The sequence below is a fragment of the Diadema antillarum genome, unplaced genomic scaffold (assembly GCF_040938485.1).
Source record: "Diadema antillarum isolate AM-2024a unplaced genomic scaffold, OU_Dant_1.0 seq00002411_RagTag, whole genome shotgun sequence".
Classification (NCBI taxonomy): domain Eukaryota; kingdom Metazoa; phylum Echinodermata; class Echinoidea; order Diadematoida; family Diadematidae; genus Diadema; species Diadema antillarum.
This window is the reverse complement of record NW_027273022.1, coordinates 64,304-84,629: the sequence shown is the minus strand read 5'-3', so window position 1 is coordinate 84,629 and position 20,326 is coordinate 64,304. Positions and strand designations below refer to the sequence as shown.

The 20,326-nt window shown below is 38.0% G+C and overlaps 1 protein-coding gene across 1 annotated transcript in view; it reads right to left on the bottom strand.

The window, feature by feature from the left end:
* Positions 1–8,539, bottom strand: part of LOC139714761 (uncharacterized) — a 97,391-nt gene extending 88,852 nt beyond the window's left edge. Inside the window, exon 1 of the mRNA XM_071626427.1 lies at positions 7,473–8,539. Within this exon, the coding sequence (XP_071482528.1) occupies positions 7,473–8,018 (546 nt within the window). The 5' untranslated portion in view covers positions 8,019–8,539. The remainder of the gene's footprint in view (positions 1–7,472) is intronic.
* Between the last annotated feature and the right edge of the window lie 11,787 nt (positions 8,540–20,326).

Below are 20,326 nucleotides of genomic sequence, written 5' to 3'. Positions count from 1 at the left end.
ACATGTCCAAGTACAAAAACAAAAAAAAAAAAACATAATGAAACCAGGGAGGTTTCTACCTCCCTGGTATAACATTTCAGTTTCTACCAGCTATTACATTGTCAGAGTGAGATTCATTTCATATGTGTGCATAATGTACAGTTTGAGAAAAACACTCAAGTAAACTTTGAAACATATCCTCTGTATGTAGGCCTACAGAATGCTTTTCACACAAATGCAGGTTACTGTATTTAAAACAAGGATATTATTTTATATATCAAGGCCAAAATTCCATTTCATCTGATTCATGATCTCACATGGTGGTTGAAACAAAAAGACAAAAAGTCAGAGCTCCATCCAGCCCCTCCCCATCCTCCCCCATATTGAATCCATGTCAATATTCAGCAAATGATACTATTTCAGCATTGTACATTCCATAGAAATATACAATACTGCACAGAAGTATAATGTACAATATGTTCCTTACAAGTGTTGATTTCAATACTAAATCGTTGAGAAGAGGACTTCCATAAAAGATAATAAACAAAGCATAGAAATACTATGCCATTGTAATTTGTAGCTGGTTTCTCTCATGTGATCAATTGCTGTCCCTAAGCAGGATCGAGCACACAATTGTAAATATGCTACAAAATGTATACATTTCTTGTGGCAAACAATGCATCCCTTTTGACAACACAACATGGCTATTACCTCATCATCTGTAATTGTACAGTATATTATTTATTACAGCCGCTGTAATTGGGTTAATTTCTACAGCATCACTATGAAAGACAAATCAGCTGTACAAGCTGGTTGTACGACCTACATACATGTACTTGCACACTACCTTTTGAACTACAACTTCTAAATTAATTGCTTCATGTGCAATACAGTAGGTGCATTGTAGGCACATGATGTACATTGTACACCTAACCCACATTTTAATCTTGAATTGCTCAGCCTCATGACAGGTTGTTTTCTATACACACAGTCCATCACTGTGTCTGAGCTGGTGGAGTGGCATGTCCCACTGGTTCAATTAATGCTAATGAGGCAAAGCTGAGTAAAAATTATATCTGCTGTAGCTTGATTGCATAGACCTAATGTTAAATACCACACACTCTGGACATTTCAGCATTTCTGCAACTCTTCGGAAGTGGTAACCTAAATAAGGCACACCAAGAGAGCATTCTGTCCTAATTTCAGGTGCACTTCCAGTATTCCCTAAATACATGTACAAACAGAATACCTGAATACCCATATAATGTACTGTGCATACATTTCTAGTGTACAGCAAATGGAATATGTCACACACTCCATGTATCACAATAACATGTTTTGACTGGCTTTTATACAACATGAAGTTGATGGTAGTTGGTACATACACATGGTACTTGAAACTCTCATGCTGTAAGACATGATATATTCGCGGCATGAAAATTTCGCGAATTGCCATTGGCATTCAATGTTTACAGTGTAGACAAGAACTTTCAAGTGCATAATTTCGCGAATCTTGGGTCTCTCCAAATTCACGAAATTAAAATGCAAGCGAACATTCCTCGTTTTACAGTAGGCCTATGTTTAGGCCAAGTAAAAAAAGAAACCAGTTTCTCGTCCTCGCGCGCACCGATTTTGGCCGCCGCATCGATTTTTTTACTATTTACTATTTTCAAAATGGCGCTGAAAATACCAAGAAATTCATAATTCTCGTCCCAGCCCGCTCCCCGCCCGCATTGATTTTCAGTTACCGCATCGACTTTTTTGATATTTACTATTTTTTCGGCCGCCGAAAAAAAAAAGATCGACAATTCACCTACCAATCGTGACGTCTCATTTCTAATTTTTACGCCTTGCGTCCTCTACTTAGCTGTAGACTGTAGTACAGCTGTAGCTTCTGTGTGTAGTGCGTATGTAATAACGCATGCATTTCACACTGCGAGCTCGGCCGATCGGCAAGAAGGAATGACCCACAAAGCAGTCGAACTGCACTGTAGTTGGATGGGCGGCGCGGCGGGCCGGCCTACTGGGCTGTGATGTACAGCGCACTCGGTACGTCGTGAACGCGATAGCGGCAACATTTTTGCGAACAATCGCTGTTATTCCACGCATATTTCGCGCGTTGTTCGTATTTTTCCCCGTTTCTGATATTTTAAGCGGATGAATTGTACTGTACAAATGCTTGTGAGGATTGTACGGTATCGAGTTTGTATACATTTTCATGTCATTGTGACTATGTGCATGTGTGTGCAGTGTCGGAAGGTACGGTGCCAGCAGGGAGGTCCACACCTCCCTGGTGCCAGTGCAGTGGCCGTGCCGCACCGTATATCGGCAAAGTGTGCGTGTTTTGTAGCTGTCCAGGGTCCCCATCCCCTGGTCTGTCACGGCGATACATTCTATTTTGCAGAGAAAATGAATGCGCTTTTCCAGCAAATGTAGAATTATTAAATGGGTGTATCTACAAAATAAATAACTTTTCCACGGATCCTGGTTTGTCTCGTATTTCTGCGGGATACTTTTCTTCACGATGTAAATTCACGGACACAGCCGTGAGTGGTATCATCTGTAGTGTGTACTGTTATACAATCATTCATCATCCAAATAATGAGTGATTATCAAATGTCTTTTTAGAACATGAAGAAACATCTTTAAACGTTTAATGCTAGAATGCCATATCAGTATCATTTTGACATCCATCTGCAATTGTACAAGCCAGTTTCCAGTTGAATGTGCTACAATTGTACTGTGAAGAACTGCAGATATACATACCAGCTGTGTGGACACAAAAAGTAACAAACACCAATAAATAAAGCTAGTGTTTTGAATATCATGGAATTTATTTCAGTCGTACATTTGTTGAAAGACATGTTTTATACCTGTTTCAATTAATAGCACAATACATCAGAATTGCAAGTACACTGGTATCAGAAAAGCCATTACAACACTAAATACCAGTATTAAGATGGTCATTTTCCCTCGACATCTGTAGTGGAAAGAAAAAGCAAATGTATTTCTGCATGCATGAAGTTTCATTTCAAGTATGGCACATATATCTATTTGTTTGAAAATGCACAGAGTGCAGGCAAGACGTACACTTGGGACCTGGTCTCATAACACAGCTACCAGAGTGATGTTTCATTTCATAAATTGAATATAGGAAATTGTAAAGCCCTCTCGTTACCTTTCTCAGAATTACCGGACGAGAAACACATATTACTTTCATTTTGACGATCCTTGAAAAAATAGTAAGATATCAAATAGTAAGGACCTCCCTCATCGCCTTGCTCAAAAAACCCGGACGAGAAACTACTTTCTTTTTTTACTTGGCCTTAGTGTGCAGTACAAGAAATTAAAGGTGTCCCATGCACATGTTTTGTATGAAACAGTGCCATTTTTAGTGCCGACTATCACGGGCATTCAATGAAGTGATGATAATTATCTCACAAGTCTCCCTTGTACATAACATGCCAACAAATATTCTTTTTTTTTGCATAATACCTAAAAAAAAATGAACCTTATGCATCAATTTGTGAGTGTGTGTGTGTGTGTCATGACAACAGAGCAAAAATGATGTTTAGAGAAGCGTATTAAAGCATATATTTTTAATAACATTGTCTTGTACAAATCATTAAAGAGTTTTGAATTGAAAATGCCATCATCAATCTACAGGTATAAATTTTCATGTCATAAAAAGGAACAGATACCAAGGCTTGCCAAAAGGTTTGCTGTACAGTCATTGGACAGTTGTAAAATGTACTACAATTACAAATGTACAACATGTCCTACTTTTTGTACTTGGCCAAACGCAAAGTGCACAGTATGCTGCAATAGTGACCATGCAGGTTTACCAGGCTGGCTGTGATTTCCTCTTGTCATACTTTACACATCACAATGTTGATGACTCTACCTCTTCTCCCCTACCCAAAAGAAGAAAAAAAAAATGAAAAAGACATGTACACACACACATATATATACACACACACACACACACACACACACACATACACACACACACACACAAGCTATGTACACAACCTGCTACAGCATACACACAAAAGCATATTCCTCTCCAACCACTTGTTCTGGTTGAATGTCCGCACAATTGCTGCTGAGAAATAATTCATGAATACAATTTCTGTTTGATGCTGTCCGGATCAGATATGTTTGCACTTGACAAATCCGAAGGCCTCTCTGGCAGTATTTTGCTGACGCTACTTCGTCAATATCGAGCATTTCGGGCGACCATTTAGAAATGGAGTTGAATCCAGCACTCACCTTGCCCTTGACTTTGTGTCAACATTACAAATTATGAGTGCATGATACACATAGTTTGTAGAGATCTGTAGTATGCTGTAACTTAAAGACATCAATGAGCTCTGAAGGTATGAAAGGATACATAAAGATCACAAAAATCACTGAGTGGCAATTTTGTAACAATACAGGATTCTTGACAACAACTTTTTCTTTGTACACACACGCTATACCTTTGCGATTTTATAGCTTGTCAGCATGTAAAATTCAGCCATTGCGGTGGGCAAAAATCAAGCATCTCTCGTTCCCACAGTCTGTGGTTTCAAATTGAGTCACTTGCACCTGGTTTGATATTCCATATTTATGAAGCTAGTGCATCTTCAATTGGTCAACGCAAAGAACAAACAATGATAGTGTTAAATAAAGTATCTTATGGCTTAAACTTTCATAATACATGTAGTTGTAACATATTGATATGAAACAGCAGAAAACTAAAACCCCATAGAGTAATCCTCTTGGCAGTTGTGGACCATGAAGTACAGTGTATGCATGGGATCAATACATAGATTTATTAGCTCTTTTTTTTTTTGGGGGGGGCGGTTATTGTTGAAGGAAATTGAGTCCCAATCTCAAGTAGCACAACAGATTCTATAGAGTACAAATGTATATTGCAGTAAATAAAAAAAAAAACTTTAAATGATAAAGGCATCATTATCATCTTTTTCTCCTTTTTCTGTAACAAAGCACTACCGATATAATTTTGCCTACTGACACTGTTTAAACTGTCCTTAATCTTGTCAATTTTACAGATCCTATCTCTCAGTATCAATCCTTTACCTTCCAAGATAATCTCCCCTCCCTCTCTCTCTCTCTCTCTCTCTATTTCTCTCTAAGCACATTTCCTACTCTCCATACAGCTGTACACATGTGCACATGTCCATGTCTATCCATAAATGGCTCGGCATTAAACATGTTTGAGACATCATCACATTTGGTTCCCCTCAATCTCTATCACCCAGAGTGATTCTAATTAGTGGCATGCTCTGATTTCCCCTTCGCTACATTTGTGATGTAAACACCGCAGTGCATCCCTTTATAGAAGAGACGTCCATCTTCTCGGCCTAATAATAAAGCCATCCTCTCCCTGTGGAAGCCAGTCATAAACAAGACAGCACCAACAGCCCTTTTGTCATAGCGCTAATGAGGTGAGATGACTAACATTGTTTTGTGTTAACAAGCACGGAGGAGCAGAATCCAAACCTGATTAACCGTTGAGGACGGGCTGATTTTGCTATACTGTAAAAGTGGAAATTTTCGCGTTGGTGAAATTTTTGCGCATTTTTGCGCAACCAGAAACTAGCATGAAAATAAAAGCACATCATGAATATTTTTGCTTGCCCTTTGTTCCTGTACTTTGAATTTACCTTGAAGTGCCATACCTCCATCTTCACGTAGATAGATTGCAAGTGTGGCAGGGTTTAGGGAGCTTTTTAGCCCATTGATAACCCAATTTAGACAATTTCATTTTGAAGGTGAGGAGTGTCTGTGACTGGATGACATCTTCTGGGAGTTTATTCCAGCTGTCTACCACTCGTTGGCTGTAGAAGTGTTTTCTTACATCCAGTCTAGGGCATGTCTTTGCAAGTTTCTGGGAATGTCCTCGAGTACCTTGATATGTTGTTTTCTGGAAGATGGAATTTGGGTCGATGTTGTCTAACTGTGTTATGATGCGGTACGCTTGAATGAGGTCGCCCCTCTTCCTTCTGACTTCCAGAGTGGTAAGGTTGAGTCTTCTGAGTCTGATTTGTGTCTTGATTCCGCGGAATTAAAAAAATGCAGAATTAAAAAACCGCAAAATTAAAAAAACACGCAAAAAACGCGAAACTCTTCTTACCTGGCCAAGCGCGAAAATTTAGTCAAAGGATGGCAGTTTAAACTACAATGTATCATCTTGACAAATCAGTTCCTATCAAACCCCTTTTCATATCATCTTCTTGGTAGAAGGTACCACAGAAAATCCTCACTAACTATTGGCAGGAATACAGATACAATTATACTGTACCAGGGTATTACAATGTGACTTCTGTATCTTGAACTTGTGTCATTCTTTCCTATTACAGATGATTTTTAAAAAGATAATAATCTGTCCATTTCTGAGTTGCGTTCATGGCCTTCTCAGTGAAAAGACTGAATACATGTACAATAGATAGGAGTTGCGATAATGAAATTGCTTTCTCCCAAAGCCACCATACAGTATGTCTACAATTTAAGAATTACAATCAGATTTTTGCATTGATAACTCCCAATATGACTAAACTGTCTAAATGCTACTTCAGGGTCTTGAAATATAACATCTTAGCTCTGTTTTGCAGAAAACCCCATTCAATTTGGTTGTAAACACAGTCACAGAGAAATGTGGCTTGTTGTAAAGCATGTCATGAGTCTGATTCTTCCAAGTTTATTTAGCACTTGGATGCTCTTGGACTGTGAACACAATGGACAGAACTTGGAGGGAAGAGATTCCTGACATGCTCTACAAATTCCTCATTTCTCTTTGACCACTGAAGCAAATCAAATATGGGTTTCTGTAAGATGTGGGTAATGAGTTATAGTTTCATACCCTGAAATTGTATGGATTGATTCACTATTTTTAAAGTTATCATTGCAGAGGGTCCCGTTGTAATTTTTATTTTTTTTTTTGGGGGGGGGGGGGGGGGACATACGGTCATATCAAATTTTATAGGCAAATATTCCATGTTTGAGCATGAAGAGGCATTTGTCGCTGCTACAGTGTAATTGTAATTTCTTCAGATCTTAGACAAGATGGGATTCACATTAATAGACGGAAGACATCTTCTGCTGTATTGGCACCCGCACCAAGGTTTCATACAATGTATGTACATGTACATACATGTACCTCCCCTGCCAAGGTTCGACCAGGCGCAAAAGCATAGGTTTTACATGTAGGTAGCAGGCGGTCAAATTTTGGACGGTCTTGTGGTTGAATTATGGGCGGCTATTGATAGATTCTACATCACATGGTTTCCTGGCTGCTGAAGAGAGACATGAGCACTAGATTTGGAGGATGAGAAAACATTCCACACTGCAAAATATGTCAAAGATTATTGATGACTGATATCCATCTGATCTAGAGAACAAACATTAGTAACGACAGTAACTTGAAATGCAATTCCCGGTATCATGATATCATAATCTGATAATCCGTGATCTAGTGATAAACTTACCGTTACTCTTCGTCCTTTGGGTAAAATTGCTGTCACAGAAAACTCATTTGTTTGTTGAGACATTCCTGTATCAAACAATAAGTGCCAATCTTCTGCGCCCCTTTTGATGCTGGAGTTCGATGGACTCCCAGACAGGTCCGAGTCATAGCTGATGCTGTGTCGGAGAGTTCTACTACTAGTTCTGCCTCTCTCTGGCTCTGCTGCATACTCCTCCCAATCTTTGTCCTCGATTTCCTCGACAATAACATCGTCTTCATAAGTTGCAAAATCAGTGGCAAAATTGCCACGAGGTACGTAGTTCCCTGAGAATGAATGATCCCTTGAATCATATGTGGTCCTCCCTCGATACAGGTGAGGCGGAATGTTATAATACCGTCGTGGTTGAGTTCTGGAGCTTACTACAGGCATCGCCGCGCTGCTGCTGCTTCCGCCGACATATTGGGGAGTAGCCGGGCCCAAGCGCCGGCGTCGCGAAGCTGCCGACGACGCCTGCTGCCACTGCTGCTGGTGGTGATAGCCGCTGTAGCCGTTCCCACGAGATGCCATACTGAAATTGACCTCGCTTACTCCACAATAAATTCAACAAAATTGAACGAAGACATCACACAGGCGCTTAAAAACAACATGATAGAAACTGTAAAAAACATAAAAACATAATATTCATTCCAAGCATGCGTAAACATTACTGTCACAGATGAAATTCTAAAATGCAATGTGTCACTTTGCGGATATCTATGCCAAGCGGCTGAGGCATCACTCCGTACCCAGCAGTAGGCCGTTGACTAGCGTTGCTAGCTTTAGCTCACCGCAGGAATACGAGTAGCCACGGAAAGGACTGACAGTTGGTTCCATTCAGCAGAAGCATCACACCCCGCTCACTGACAATGGTTTCGGCCTCATGTGTTTTGTATCTCTAGTCACAATACTACAGATCCCGTGGGTCTTCTTTTTAATTAGCTAGGTAGGTGCATCCAAAATGAGACATGTCAAAGCGTCGTGTCCTATATCTCCTCGCTCACGACGGACGTCACTCTAGATCTTCTCACACTTTTTTTTTCTAATACCATCGAGGCCAGCTCAGCAGTTCAATCGCATCGCATCATATCGTATGGGAATCGAGTGTTGATGAACGATAGCGTCAGTCAATGGTAAGGCGCATGCGCAAGTAATCGATCGTTTGTGTGAACACATCGTCACGCAAGAATCGGCAGACAGAGCAGAAAATGTAGGGAACAAAGTTCATTTCCAATACTAGTATTATCTCATCAAGGTGCAGTGTATGAAATAATCAATGAAGGCCCAATGAAGCATGCATCTGGGCCCCATTTCATAGAATGTTGATATGATAGCAACCCTGGATGGAATGGCAGTTGTCATAGTAATGACAAAAATCTAGCTTCCTGATTGGCTGTTGCTATTGGAAGTTGTCATTCCAGCAAGAGTTGCTATCCTAACATCTTTTATGAAATGGGGCCCAGAACTGTATAAGAACAATTTACAAGTCGTTAATTTTCAGTGGAATAAACATCGGTATCACATTACAATCTAATCGGATATTTACACGATCTTGCACGTCACCTTTTTGTGCATGACTTTTGCGTTTTTGATGGGGGATTTTTTTTTCTTTTCACAGAATTAACAGCCACTGACAATAACATAATCAATATATTTAAAGCGGTATTGACGATTACAACATTTCTAAGTCCTATTCTCTGGAAAAGGCTAACAGGTAGGTCTCAAATTAGAAGACCCCCCTCCCCAAAGAAAAATGAAAACTTTGCATGAGTTATCCATATAAACTTCGAAAAGTGTCTGTAGGACCTAAACGTATTTCTGAAGCTGATATAATGACAGAACAATGTAAAATTTGTTCAGTACTTGTTCATCCTAATATCGCAGGGAGACTATGATATACTAATATGTAAGGTTTCTGGGCTGAGGACGGGGGAGTGGAGAAACAATTAGACAATAGCTGCTTGAAGAAATTCCTAAGTAATGTTTTGCTAGTTTGTTTGTTTGTTTTTTGTTTGTTTGTTTTTTCTGCACACGAAATAGTATGATAGCGAGCTGAATTTGACAGCAATTGGATAAGTATTATGACATGCGATAATTCAACCAGGGAGGCCTTTTAGTGAGAGAGGATAACCCAGGGGGAGAGAGCTGACCCTCCCTGGTCTAGCCCAGTGTCTCAAATAACTGAAACGAGGACTGTGCAAAGTAAGAGAAAATGTCAAAATCTGATGGGACAGGGGCGGATCCAGGAATTCCGTAAAGGGGAGGCGCCTTTGCAAAATTAAAGGGGGCGCAAATAAATAAAAAGGGGGTGCGCGCCCGGTGCGCCCCCCCCCCCCCCCCCCCCCCCCGGATCCGCCACTGTGGGAATGGATTCAATCAGAAATCATATACAGCATAAACATACTATAGTATATAAAATGTATACGTGATATTTATCAGTCCTCGATGTACAACCTGTCAATATATACACGACAGAACAACATACCTAGCACTTCAATCGCCACCTTTACCCCCACCCTCCCTCTCTCCCTCCCCTCCCCATCTCACTCTCCTGTATCCCCCGTAGATTCTGTTTGCTTTCTCTTTGTTCCTTCTTTATCTCTCTATCTTCTCACTCTCTATCCAGGCTAGCCTTTCACATCCTTTTTCGTCTGACCATTTTATTTCCATCTCTCAGTAAGCAGGCGACAGCGTGTTACTGATAAAGCTCGTTGGACCACAAAACGTTTAGTGCGGCTCTGAAAACTTTCGATTAATTTCGTATGAAACTGAAACGTATTCAGATTATTCAACTTCAGAACAACATTGACTGAATTGTCCACCTGGACTTGTAATAGACTTAATTACTAAACTAAGCAAGTTAAATGTGTAATGAACTAGACGCGAGGTAAGTCTAAACAACATGAGAAATCTAAATTGGTGTCAAATTGTTTTGTTATACAATCACAGTCTAGAATATTGCATTAATGATCCCGTGCGTTGAATGAGCGATTTCTACAGAGGAGTCTCTTTGCATACGTTGATTGCTATTAAGCTCTCATTATGTTCTTCATTGTAAAGTTACAAATCAATGCAAAACAGAACGTATATACTATAAGTATAGTTGTCCAATCTACCTAATACTTGATTTCAAGGTTAAAGTTTGTCATTCCGAAGGTTCGTTATTCCGGAGGATCGTTCAAAAGAAAATGAAATAAGATTCGTTATTCTGAAGGCTCGTTATTACCAAGGTTCGCTTTTCATGGTTCGGTATTCCGAAAATTCGTTATTCCAAAGGTTCGTTATTTCGAAGGTTCTTTAATCCGAAAACGAATTTAAGGCTGGTAATTCCGAAAGTTCGTTCGTACGCACCTTCCTTTCATCTTCGGATTAACGAATCTGATTTCATTTTGTGATTACCGAGCCTCCGTAATAACGAATAGCACCCGATTTGAATGGATTTCAATCCATTTCAAGTTGGTATTTGTTCCTTGAGTAAACTCAAAGAAACAGAATGGTACATCACCAATAGTGATACAATAACACATAACAGAGAACAGAGAGGTCATTGCCTAATAATTTCCCCAAACCATTTCGACTATATATACAATATGATTTTTTACTGACATTTTTGAATTGTTCAAAAAGACAAAAACTGACATTCTCCGCATTTTATAGTTTTAGTATACCATATGAATCAAGCACTGATGAATGAATGGAGGACTTTTGGTATTTTACCCATACAAATTCTAAATTGATATACAAACTGATATGAGCGTTATTATAGGCTATAGTCTCATCTATATACTCATCTAATTTGCATGTAATGACCGTAAATCTATACTACTGTTGAGTAAAAACATGTGCAATATTGCAATTCTAATTAATTTTTTTAGTTACTCCACTTGAATAAAACTCTCACATTCGCAATTTGTATACTTGTATTTTCTATTTTATTCTTTTCACTGAAGTCTACTTGAAAATAGTGTCGAAATTCTCTTACATAAACAAACAAAACAAGAACTAAAAAAAAAGAAAATTGAGCAAAGCTTTGCAATCATAGGAAGGTCATCTCCAACGATAAAACTGCAAACATAACTTATCTATGAGAAGTTTTGTAAGGAGGTCTTTACTAACGAAGACATTATCTTGCTTGTTCGTATATTCTTACCTCTTTCCATCGGCAATTTCTTCCCTAAAATCCGCTTTATTTCAAGATTACTCTGACGAGATACAGTATTACTCTTATATCTTATCCTCATCCTTTAGAGATACCTTTTATCTGGATCACCACTAAATCTATACTCACCTATCCCTTTTACCACAACAGACCTATCGTTAATATGTCATCAAATACGTTGTTTATATATATATATATGTTGTTTAAATGTTTCCATAGTGAACATGTGACAAAACCAAGTTTCCATGCAATGTTTTTTTCCCATAACTTGGACAAAAATGAAATGATGAAATGAAAATTAATGATATCCGATCATAGCTGCTTTCCGAATAGAGTTTCATGCAGAGAAATATAAACGCCAATGAAAACATAACTTTCTTGAGATGCCAGAGCTAACAATTTCAAGCCGATCTAGACAAGAAAGGCAAACATGTTACGTTGTTTTCGCTATTTCATTTCATCTCATATTTACAAACAAGCGTTTCTTGATTGTAACTCCTTTTATAGCCAATAATATATTAAAATAAAAATTTTTACCGAACTGGTTTCCATGCTGTTAGAAGGAAATATTAAAATTCGGTTCAGTCATCGATTATGATAGAGGGCGCCTTACAAGGCTCGACGGGTGCTGTTCACTATTCAGAAGGTTCCCAAAATGAAATAGAAGTTCGTTATTTCAAAACGCACAAATTCCGTACATCTAGCTATTTGTTCATCCGAAAATGATTAAGGGGTAATTTATCCGAACATTGATGTGGCCTTATTACTAAGGTCCGTTATTCCGAAAGTTTGAAATTCCGAAAATGAAATACAGTTCGTATGATTTCGACGGTTCAACCGAGAAGCCCGGGGGGGGGGGGGGGAGGGGGATCCCGGAGGGGGGAGGGGGGAGGGGGAGGGAGGAGAGGAAAAGGAGGATTTTGTTTGCCATCTCCTCAAGGTCTTGGAGACAGGATGCCCGAGTTTTGTTTGCTTCATGGATGTATCTTACCCTAATGTATTGCTAACGACGATGTATTCGACTTTAATGTTTACATGCTGCATATTTTGATGATATATTTACATTGTGAATATTCTTTTCTGGAGAACAACTTCAGTATGTGCTTTAAGACATAAACACACGCGAAAAGAAGTTTAGTACCAAGTACACTGCCTTGTCTCGGAGCGCCAACGAGAGAAAGAGGAGAAAATACTATATCAAGAAACAACACGTCAACATTCATATAATAAAAATGTGAACAGTGATATTTCTTGTAATTATTTAACATAATTGTGTATTTTCATTATTTGTTTGAACATATTATTGCACCGGCATGCATTTGTTCACACTCTTATCTCTTGTATTCTTTATTTATTTATTTATTTATTTATTTATTTATTTGTTTGTTGTTGTTGTTGTTTTCTTAATGGTTAAATCATGGCAGTCATTATGACATCTATGCCATGCAGGGACAACGCTTGGAGACCGAGGGTGGGAAAGATGCATTTAAAATCTTCTTTCGACTTCATGCAGTCTTGGAAAATTTACTGGTAAAAGATATTCTTTAATCTCCTATTGTCACATGACCTCAGAAAATATTGTGTAACCTTTACATATTGCGGGCGCAGAGTGCCTTCTTTCTCTCTCTCTCTCTCTCTCTCCTGAAGATTACGAAATGGCTTTCCCATGATCTGTGACGGTTTTGGATCAAGTCGCAAATTAAACTGTCAGTCTACAGACGTTTAAATTTTCATGAAAAACTCAAACGTTTGTTGCATCTTCAATACCTACTTGAGTTTTGTTCCAATCCCTGCTATTGCAGGTTGCATGTACCCCGTAAGATTCATCCATAGAAAGAAGGTAGTGAATTTCACACAATTACAGGTGAGATAAATCCTGCCTACATTAAGAGTTAAAATTGAAAGAGTCAGCCACTTGCAGATCGCGTGACCTGTGGTTGTCACGTGACTGCGACGTAGCCATGGTTCTTCGTGTGTGTGTGTGTGTGTGAGTGTGTGTGTAAGGTGTGCGTGAAGTGCCGCCAATTTAACATTTTCTCGTGATGAAACATGATCCCGTTCGAGACATCATCCTTGTCCTTGTCTTCTCACAAAATGTTTCATGGTATAGGGCAAGGAGATGAGGATGGATGTGAGAGCGTATTTGTTATCTTCACCATCACGATTAACGTCACTTCTTCCACCATTTTCATACTATAGTACCAATACATTGTAACTGTCAAACTGTAAATTACTAACACCATTAGCAGCATTAATTTTCAACCATGACGTCATTAATTAGCACCATCTATACTAGCAGCATTATTGCTACCACTGCAACATCCACTACAACCATTATCCTTACCACTGTCATCATCAGCATGATTTCCATCACCACTAGTACCATGGGCAATGTGAAAATGTTCATCACCATCATCCACAATTACCACCATCATCACAACCATGACAATGACGATTAACATTATTACTGCTAATGGTTCCATCATGATTACATCATTACCACCAATGGTTCAATCATGATTATCATCATTACCACCACCAATGGTTTCATGATTAGCATCATTACCACCAATGGTTCCATCACAATCAGCATCATTACTACCACCAATGGTTTCATCATGATTAACATCATCACCACCACCAATGGTCCCATCACAATAAGCATCATTACCATCACGAATGGTTCCATCATTATCAGCATCATTACCACCACCAATGGTTCCATCATAATCAGCATCATTACCACCACCAATGGTTCCATCATAATTAACATCATTACCACCAATGGTTCCATGTTTAACATCATTACCACCACGAATAGTTCCATGATTAACATCATTACCACCACGAATGGTTCCATCATGAACATCATTATCACCACCAATGGTTCCATCATAATCAACATCATTACCACCACCAATGGTTCCATCATTAACATCATTACCACCACCAATGGTTCCATCATATATAGCATCATTACCACCGCCAGTGGTTCCATCATAATTAGCATCATTACCACAGCCAATGGTTCCATAGTAGCATCATTACCACCATCAATGGTTGTTCCATCATAATTAGCATCATCTCCACCACCACAAACCTACAACTAATACCACCACCAACAATAAAGAAGCAGCTATTATCAGTATAACCATCACTATCATCATCATCATCACCAGCATTACCACCATTGTCACCAACAACAGTGACAATAGTTCAATCAGCAGCATCACCACCATCACCACTGACAATGACACCATGTATCACCACCAACACTGACAATGACACTATGTATCACCACCAACACTGCCATGCACCATCAATCTGTATGCTCCTTCTCCTCTCTCCATCCTCTCCCCTCCCTTCTCCTCATCATCCAACTAACTGCCTGGGATGCACTTTAAAATCCACCAATAATATTCTGCTACTGGGAAATGAGATCCCATACAGCCTAAATTTCACCCATCATCCATTGAGTGACAAGACTTTATCTCATCTGGCATATATCCGATATGTATGAAAAATATTGATTTGGGTATTAAAACACAATAGTTATAAATTTGTTTGTTTGCTTGTTTTCAATTTCTACCTGTTCACAATGGCTCTTCAACCCATATTCAGCTGCATTAGCTGATCTTCCATGGGGTCCTGTACAAATTGTATTATGTACTTGGGGTGGACAACCTCATCACCACGTTATGCACCCTGCTCTTTGCTATGAATGAATTAAGTGAGATTTTTCATGTGCTATGCTTGGAACTACATTAATTTTATGTCAACATCCATTTCTTTTGGGGGGAAATGTTGCAAAAATCCAAAAAGGTTTTTTCCATTTTTTTCTTTCCTGAAAATTTGTGATTTTCAATATGCAGCGTACTCCCATTATAACGAAGTCCTCTGGACCGACAGTTTTCTTTTGTTATATTGAAATTTTGTTATTACCAAAAACAAAAACAAAAACAAAACAAAAAGACAAACAATAAGAATACATAGAGTGGATAATGTCTTAGCCTAAATTTTTACTTCATTGTAACCGGAATTTCGTTATAACCGTGTTCATTATAACGGGAGTGCACTGTACAAAGTTTTGTCAACCCAAGGACGCCAAGTGAGCCATAACTTAACTGTCCCATAAACCTGTTAAAAGTACTCTGTAATGCAACTATTAGCTATTAACACTAGGTTGTTGTATCATCAGCAGGGAATCCACAGAAACCAATACAGATTAATGCCATTAACCAGTCCATCCCCTAAAAGGAGACTAAAAAAAAAAAAAATCAAAATCAAAGCATACAGAATATTGTAGACGTAAAAGTTGCCAGCTCTGTTACAGGGCGGGTTCGCTACACAATGTGTGATACCAAATCACAGCACACTACTCAGGCGTATCTCTCAAACAAGCATAGTATCCAAGCTCACATTTCATAATCCCACAAGAGAATAAAGACACAGTATCACACAGTATATGGTTATGCATATTTTGTGCCATTTAACAATATTTAATATTCTGAAGGCACATCATTCCTTTAACAATCTGACAAGTATACAAACAGTATTAGTTCAGTACTGTTTTAATTTTTCTTTCTTTCTTTTCGTATTTTTTTTTACAAAAAGAAATAAAAGAAAATGTACATGTTTGATAAATGAAAAACAAATGTCAATATTGTTACTTGGAAGAATATAAAGAAAATATAATTTCTGAAAAATCAAAGCAGAGATATAAAATGATCACCCATAGAGAGTCTACACTGAAGCAAAGCTTGGGTCTGAAGTTTGACTTCACGTGACAAACACACACACACAAACAAAATTGAAGAGAGAACGTGCAACACAAATGACTTGACAACGTCATACACGAAGAAGACAAAAGACAAATAAAACCCCACAGGAACGCAACGCAAAAATCTTAAGAATGGATACCATCAAAACGTACTGAATGCTTGTGCATTCTTACGTGATATCTGGTGAGCTCTACTGGTATAATGTTAGTTTCATCTACTCTAAGTTTCTTTCATACAAATTCTTTCTTTTTTTTTCTTCATGTAAATATGTCATCACTTTTCCTCAGTCAAACCTTCACATTCCATCCTTGTATGTTGGTGCCTACATCTTTGCAAAAAAAAAAACTATTAATTCGTATAAATCATTACCATCATGCACAATTATTTTTTTTTTCAGGTCCTAACTAACAAACACACACAGAACTATTTTCAAGTCTCTTTGTTCAAGAAACCTGTGGAATTTATCCATTCATTTTCTGATACTTTACCCATAACAAAAAAACAAAACAAACAGAAACAAATTCTGATAAACCACAAACGGTAGAACAGACACTCCATACACTGATATTAGTGTCATTAAGTTGCCTTGCCAAATTAAAACCAAAAGTACACATATGACACACTTCTTCCAATGAAGGAGGAAAAAAAATAAGGAAAAAAAAAAATGAATTGACATTTCTTTGGTGTCATCATATTTCTTTTTTGTTTTTCTTTGTTTTTCTTTTTTTTTTTAAAGAGCAGGTATTTTGCCGACAGCTGATGGACAATCGAAAGCAGTCTATACTGGGAAGCTGGCATGCTTGTCCTAAAATCTGTCTTCTACTCACAGGCACTCCTGCCGAAATCTAGTGGAAACAAGCTTGGTTGTGCGAACACACTCATACCAAAGTATTCATTCAGTCGGTTTTTTGAAGAGGTAGTTTAAGTTCATACATTTCGAGTACCACGTAATTAAGAAAAGAAAAAAGGAGAGATACCTCATTAAAGAAAAGGAAATGACTTTTGAACTGCCAACGAGGAAGGTTATTTTTAGGGAAGGATGTCAAACTCATAGCGCTATCTAGTAACATTTAAAATCACATATCACCAATGACTTTCCATTTCTGCACATGTTTGTTCTGTAGAAATAATCACTTTCCATTATCGTAACATCAGAGAGGTTTGTTCTCAACTGCGGACATCTATTATGCACTTACATTTCAGTACACAGTTCAATTCGACTGGAACAACATACAAATTACAGAGAAAAATTCCAAATCAAAGAAAGATAGAGAGAGAGAAAAACAACAAATAAAATGAAAGAGCCCCACGCAGACCTACAGTTGGCACTATGCATGAAATTCTGTTCGCAAGCTTTATAGATACTTGCTCAAATTCAATTCGTGTAAAAATACTAATGATTCCAATACAGACATTGTTGACAATCAGTATAAATTGTGCACATAATCATCATCACATTGTTACATTTCTGTCCCCGAGATGGGCACAATTCAAGGTTTCCTATCGTTGTTGTTTGATCACGGAGCATATTGGTGGACAACACAAACCAATTTACAGGCTGAGATAGTACCACTTATTTAAGTATGGCCCCACCGAAAATAGAGGATGAATTTCACATCAGTGGATAATCATATCAATTCAAATATAATCCAGAAGAAAAAGCAAATTACATTCACGCTTGCAATTTTCATATGATTTCACTGCTTGCAAAGGTCTAGTAAAGCAAGCTCTTCAAAAATGCAAGGTCTAAGGCAGTATTTTATACACAGCAGTGATCACAACTAGCACAACGGGCAAAGAAGATAACACATGACTCTTGTTTGCCCAAGGAGTGTTGGTTAATATACATCAAACGTTGAAAAGACTCAAGCTCATTAATCATAGCATTCTCTTTAGCTCAGTCTGCCGTCATAGATTGGATTCTATCAAAAGACATTACACACTTTTTACATTTGTGAGCTAAACTGACGACAAATTTACTAGTACAGAAAAAAAGTGAGAAAATACTGCTATTACCTCGGTCAAGGGAGCAATTACAAAAGTGATGAACCAACTGTTTATTGGCACACACCTAAATACCCACACTACTGGATATATAGGTAATTTCAATCTTCTTTTTTTTTTTCCAATATTGTTTTGATGTTAGATGCATATTTACCCTGCAAGACCAAACTTGACTTAATCTCAAACAAACATGATCATGTCTTACAAAAATTCTATGACAAACGAAAGGCTCCAGAGAAAAAAACAACAACATAAATTTGCTTCTTGATAATCCTATATATAACATAATAACTTCAGATAATATACAATGACGTATGTGAGTAGTTTCGATTGATATCAAAATACTTTCATATTTTTTATGTTCGGATTGAATTTGGTATGCATCATCACACAAGAAATCATATCTACACAATTCGCAGGCTGCTAAGAAAAAAAAAAAGAGTATCATCATAAAAAGATGCACACAGAAAATCCCTATGATCACACATTTTGGGAGAAAAAAATGCCTACTAGTCATATGCTTTGCAAAGAAATCAGAATAGATACGATTAACATAAAGACATAAAGCTTTACATATTACCATATAAAGGTTTCTGATGCTACTATGCACTGGTACATAATTAGGTAAATGTTATCAACATTGGGCAAAGTTGCCTTATTGTCAAATTGCCTGCAAAAAGGTCACAAAATCATGATTTTTTTTTTTTTTTTGTACCAGCATGCTTCAGATGTACAGTCAAATAAATGTACAATAAAGGAAAAAAGAAAGAAGAAGATAATCTCATGATTCAATCAAATCGACATAAGAAATCTCTGTCAGAAAAATGTCAAATCTCTATCCCACCTCTCCATTTCACATAATATATCCTCACCCTTAAAAAAAAAGCAATAAACATCTGTTTGTCTGTCTGTTTGTTTCTCATGTTGATTCATCTAAGTTTGGTCCCTCACACCAACTAGCTTTGTCACTAAACATATTATCTCAATGGCCTAAGAATGAAGCAACGACGCAAACATCTACCATCGACATTCATGCCTGCATTTGATTTCCTCTGGCAAAAACGTTGCCTTTGGCAGACCTACCATCTTTCGAAATATCCAACTTCCATCCTGTACAACTGCTGTTAAAAATCATCTCTTAACAGAACATTTTTTTTTTTTTCTCAACTCTCTTTCAACTCTTTTGCATGGACACATGAGCATCTTACAATGTGCTGGATACAATTACAAGCAGCACAAAGAGGGGGGAAAAAAACAATAATTTTTCTCACTCACAGTATACAAAATGTGTAGCTGTGTCAGATAAATTTTGGTGTCAGGGGTTAGGGAATAGAAAGTTTTAAAAAGTTGAGAAACTCTTTGACTTGCACCTTGACTTAATCTCTACGAATGTACTTGCACTGTCCTCCTTTTCTCTGAATTAGACGTGAGGTGACCGGTGGGTTCGGAACTACAGACAAAGTAGGGCTACAGTCAGAGTCAGCACACGTTGGCCCTCGCCATAACACACTATGACTCTTAATAATGCCAATCAGATATTTACTCCAAATCACACAGCAGCATTCAAGATATGCCAGTGAAGCAAGCAGCACTTTTAAGCTGGGGGCGTGGTCGCCAAAAAGATTGTATCACGCTATCACTAACCCCTTCCATCCTAAAGTGGTACGAAAGCTGGCCTCTTTTCATATCTTATTTTTCCCCCCATAAAACATGTGGACTTAGAGACATAATCCACTGAAAAAACTTGGTCACATACAGAGTCCAAAGGCACAAAAAGTTACGGGTGTCAGAAACTGTTCAGAATAGGAGGGAAACATCACAGCTTGTTTTCCGAGTCTTGCAGGTTGAAAGCCGATTTGTTGATATGAAGCAGCAAGATTCTAGCTTCTTTCTGC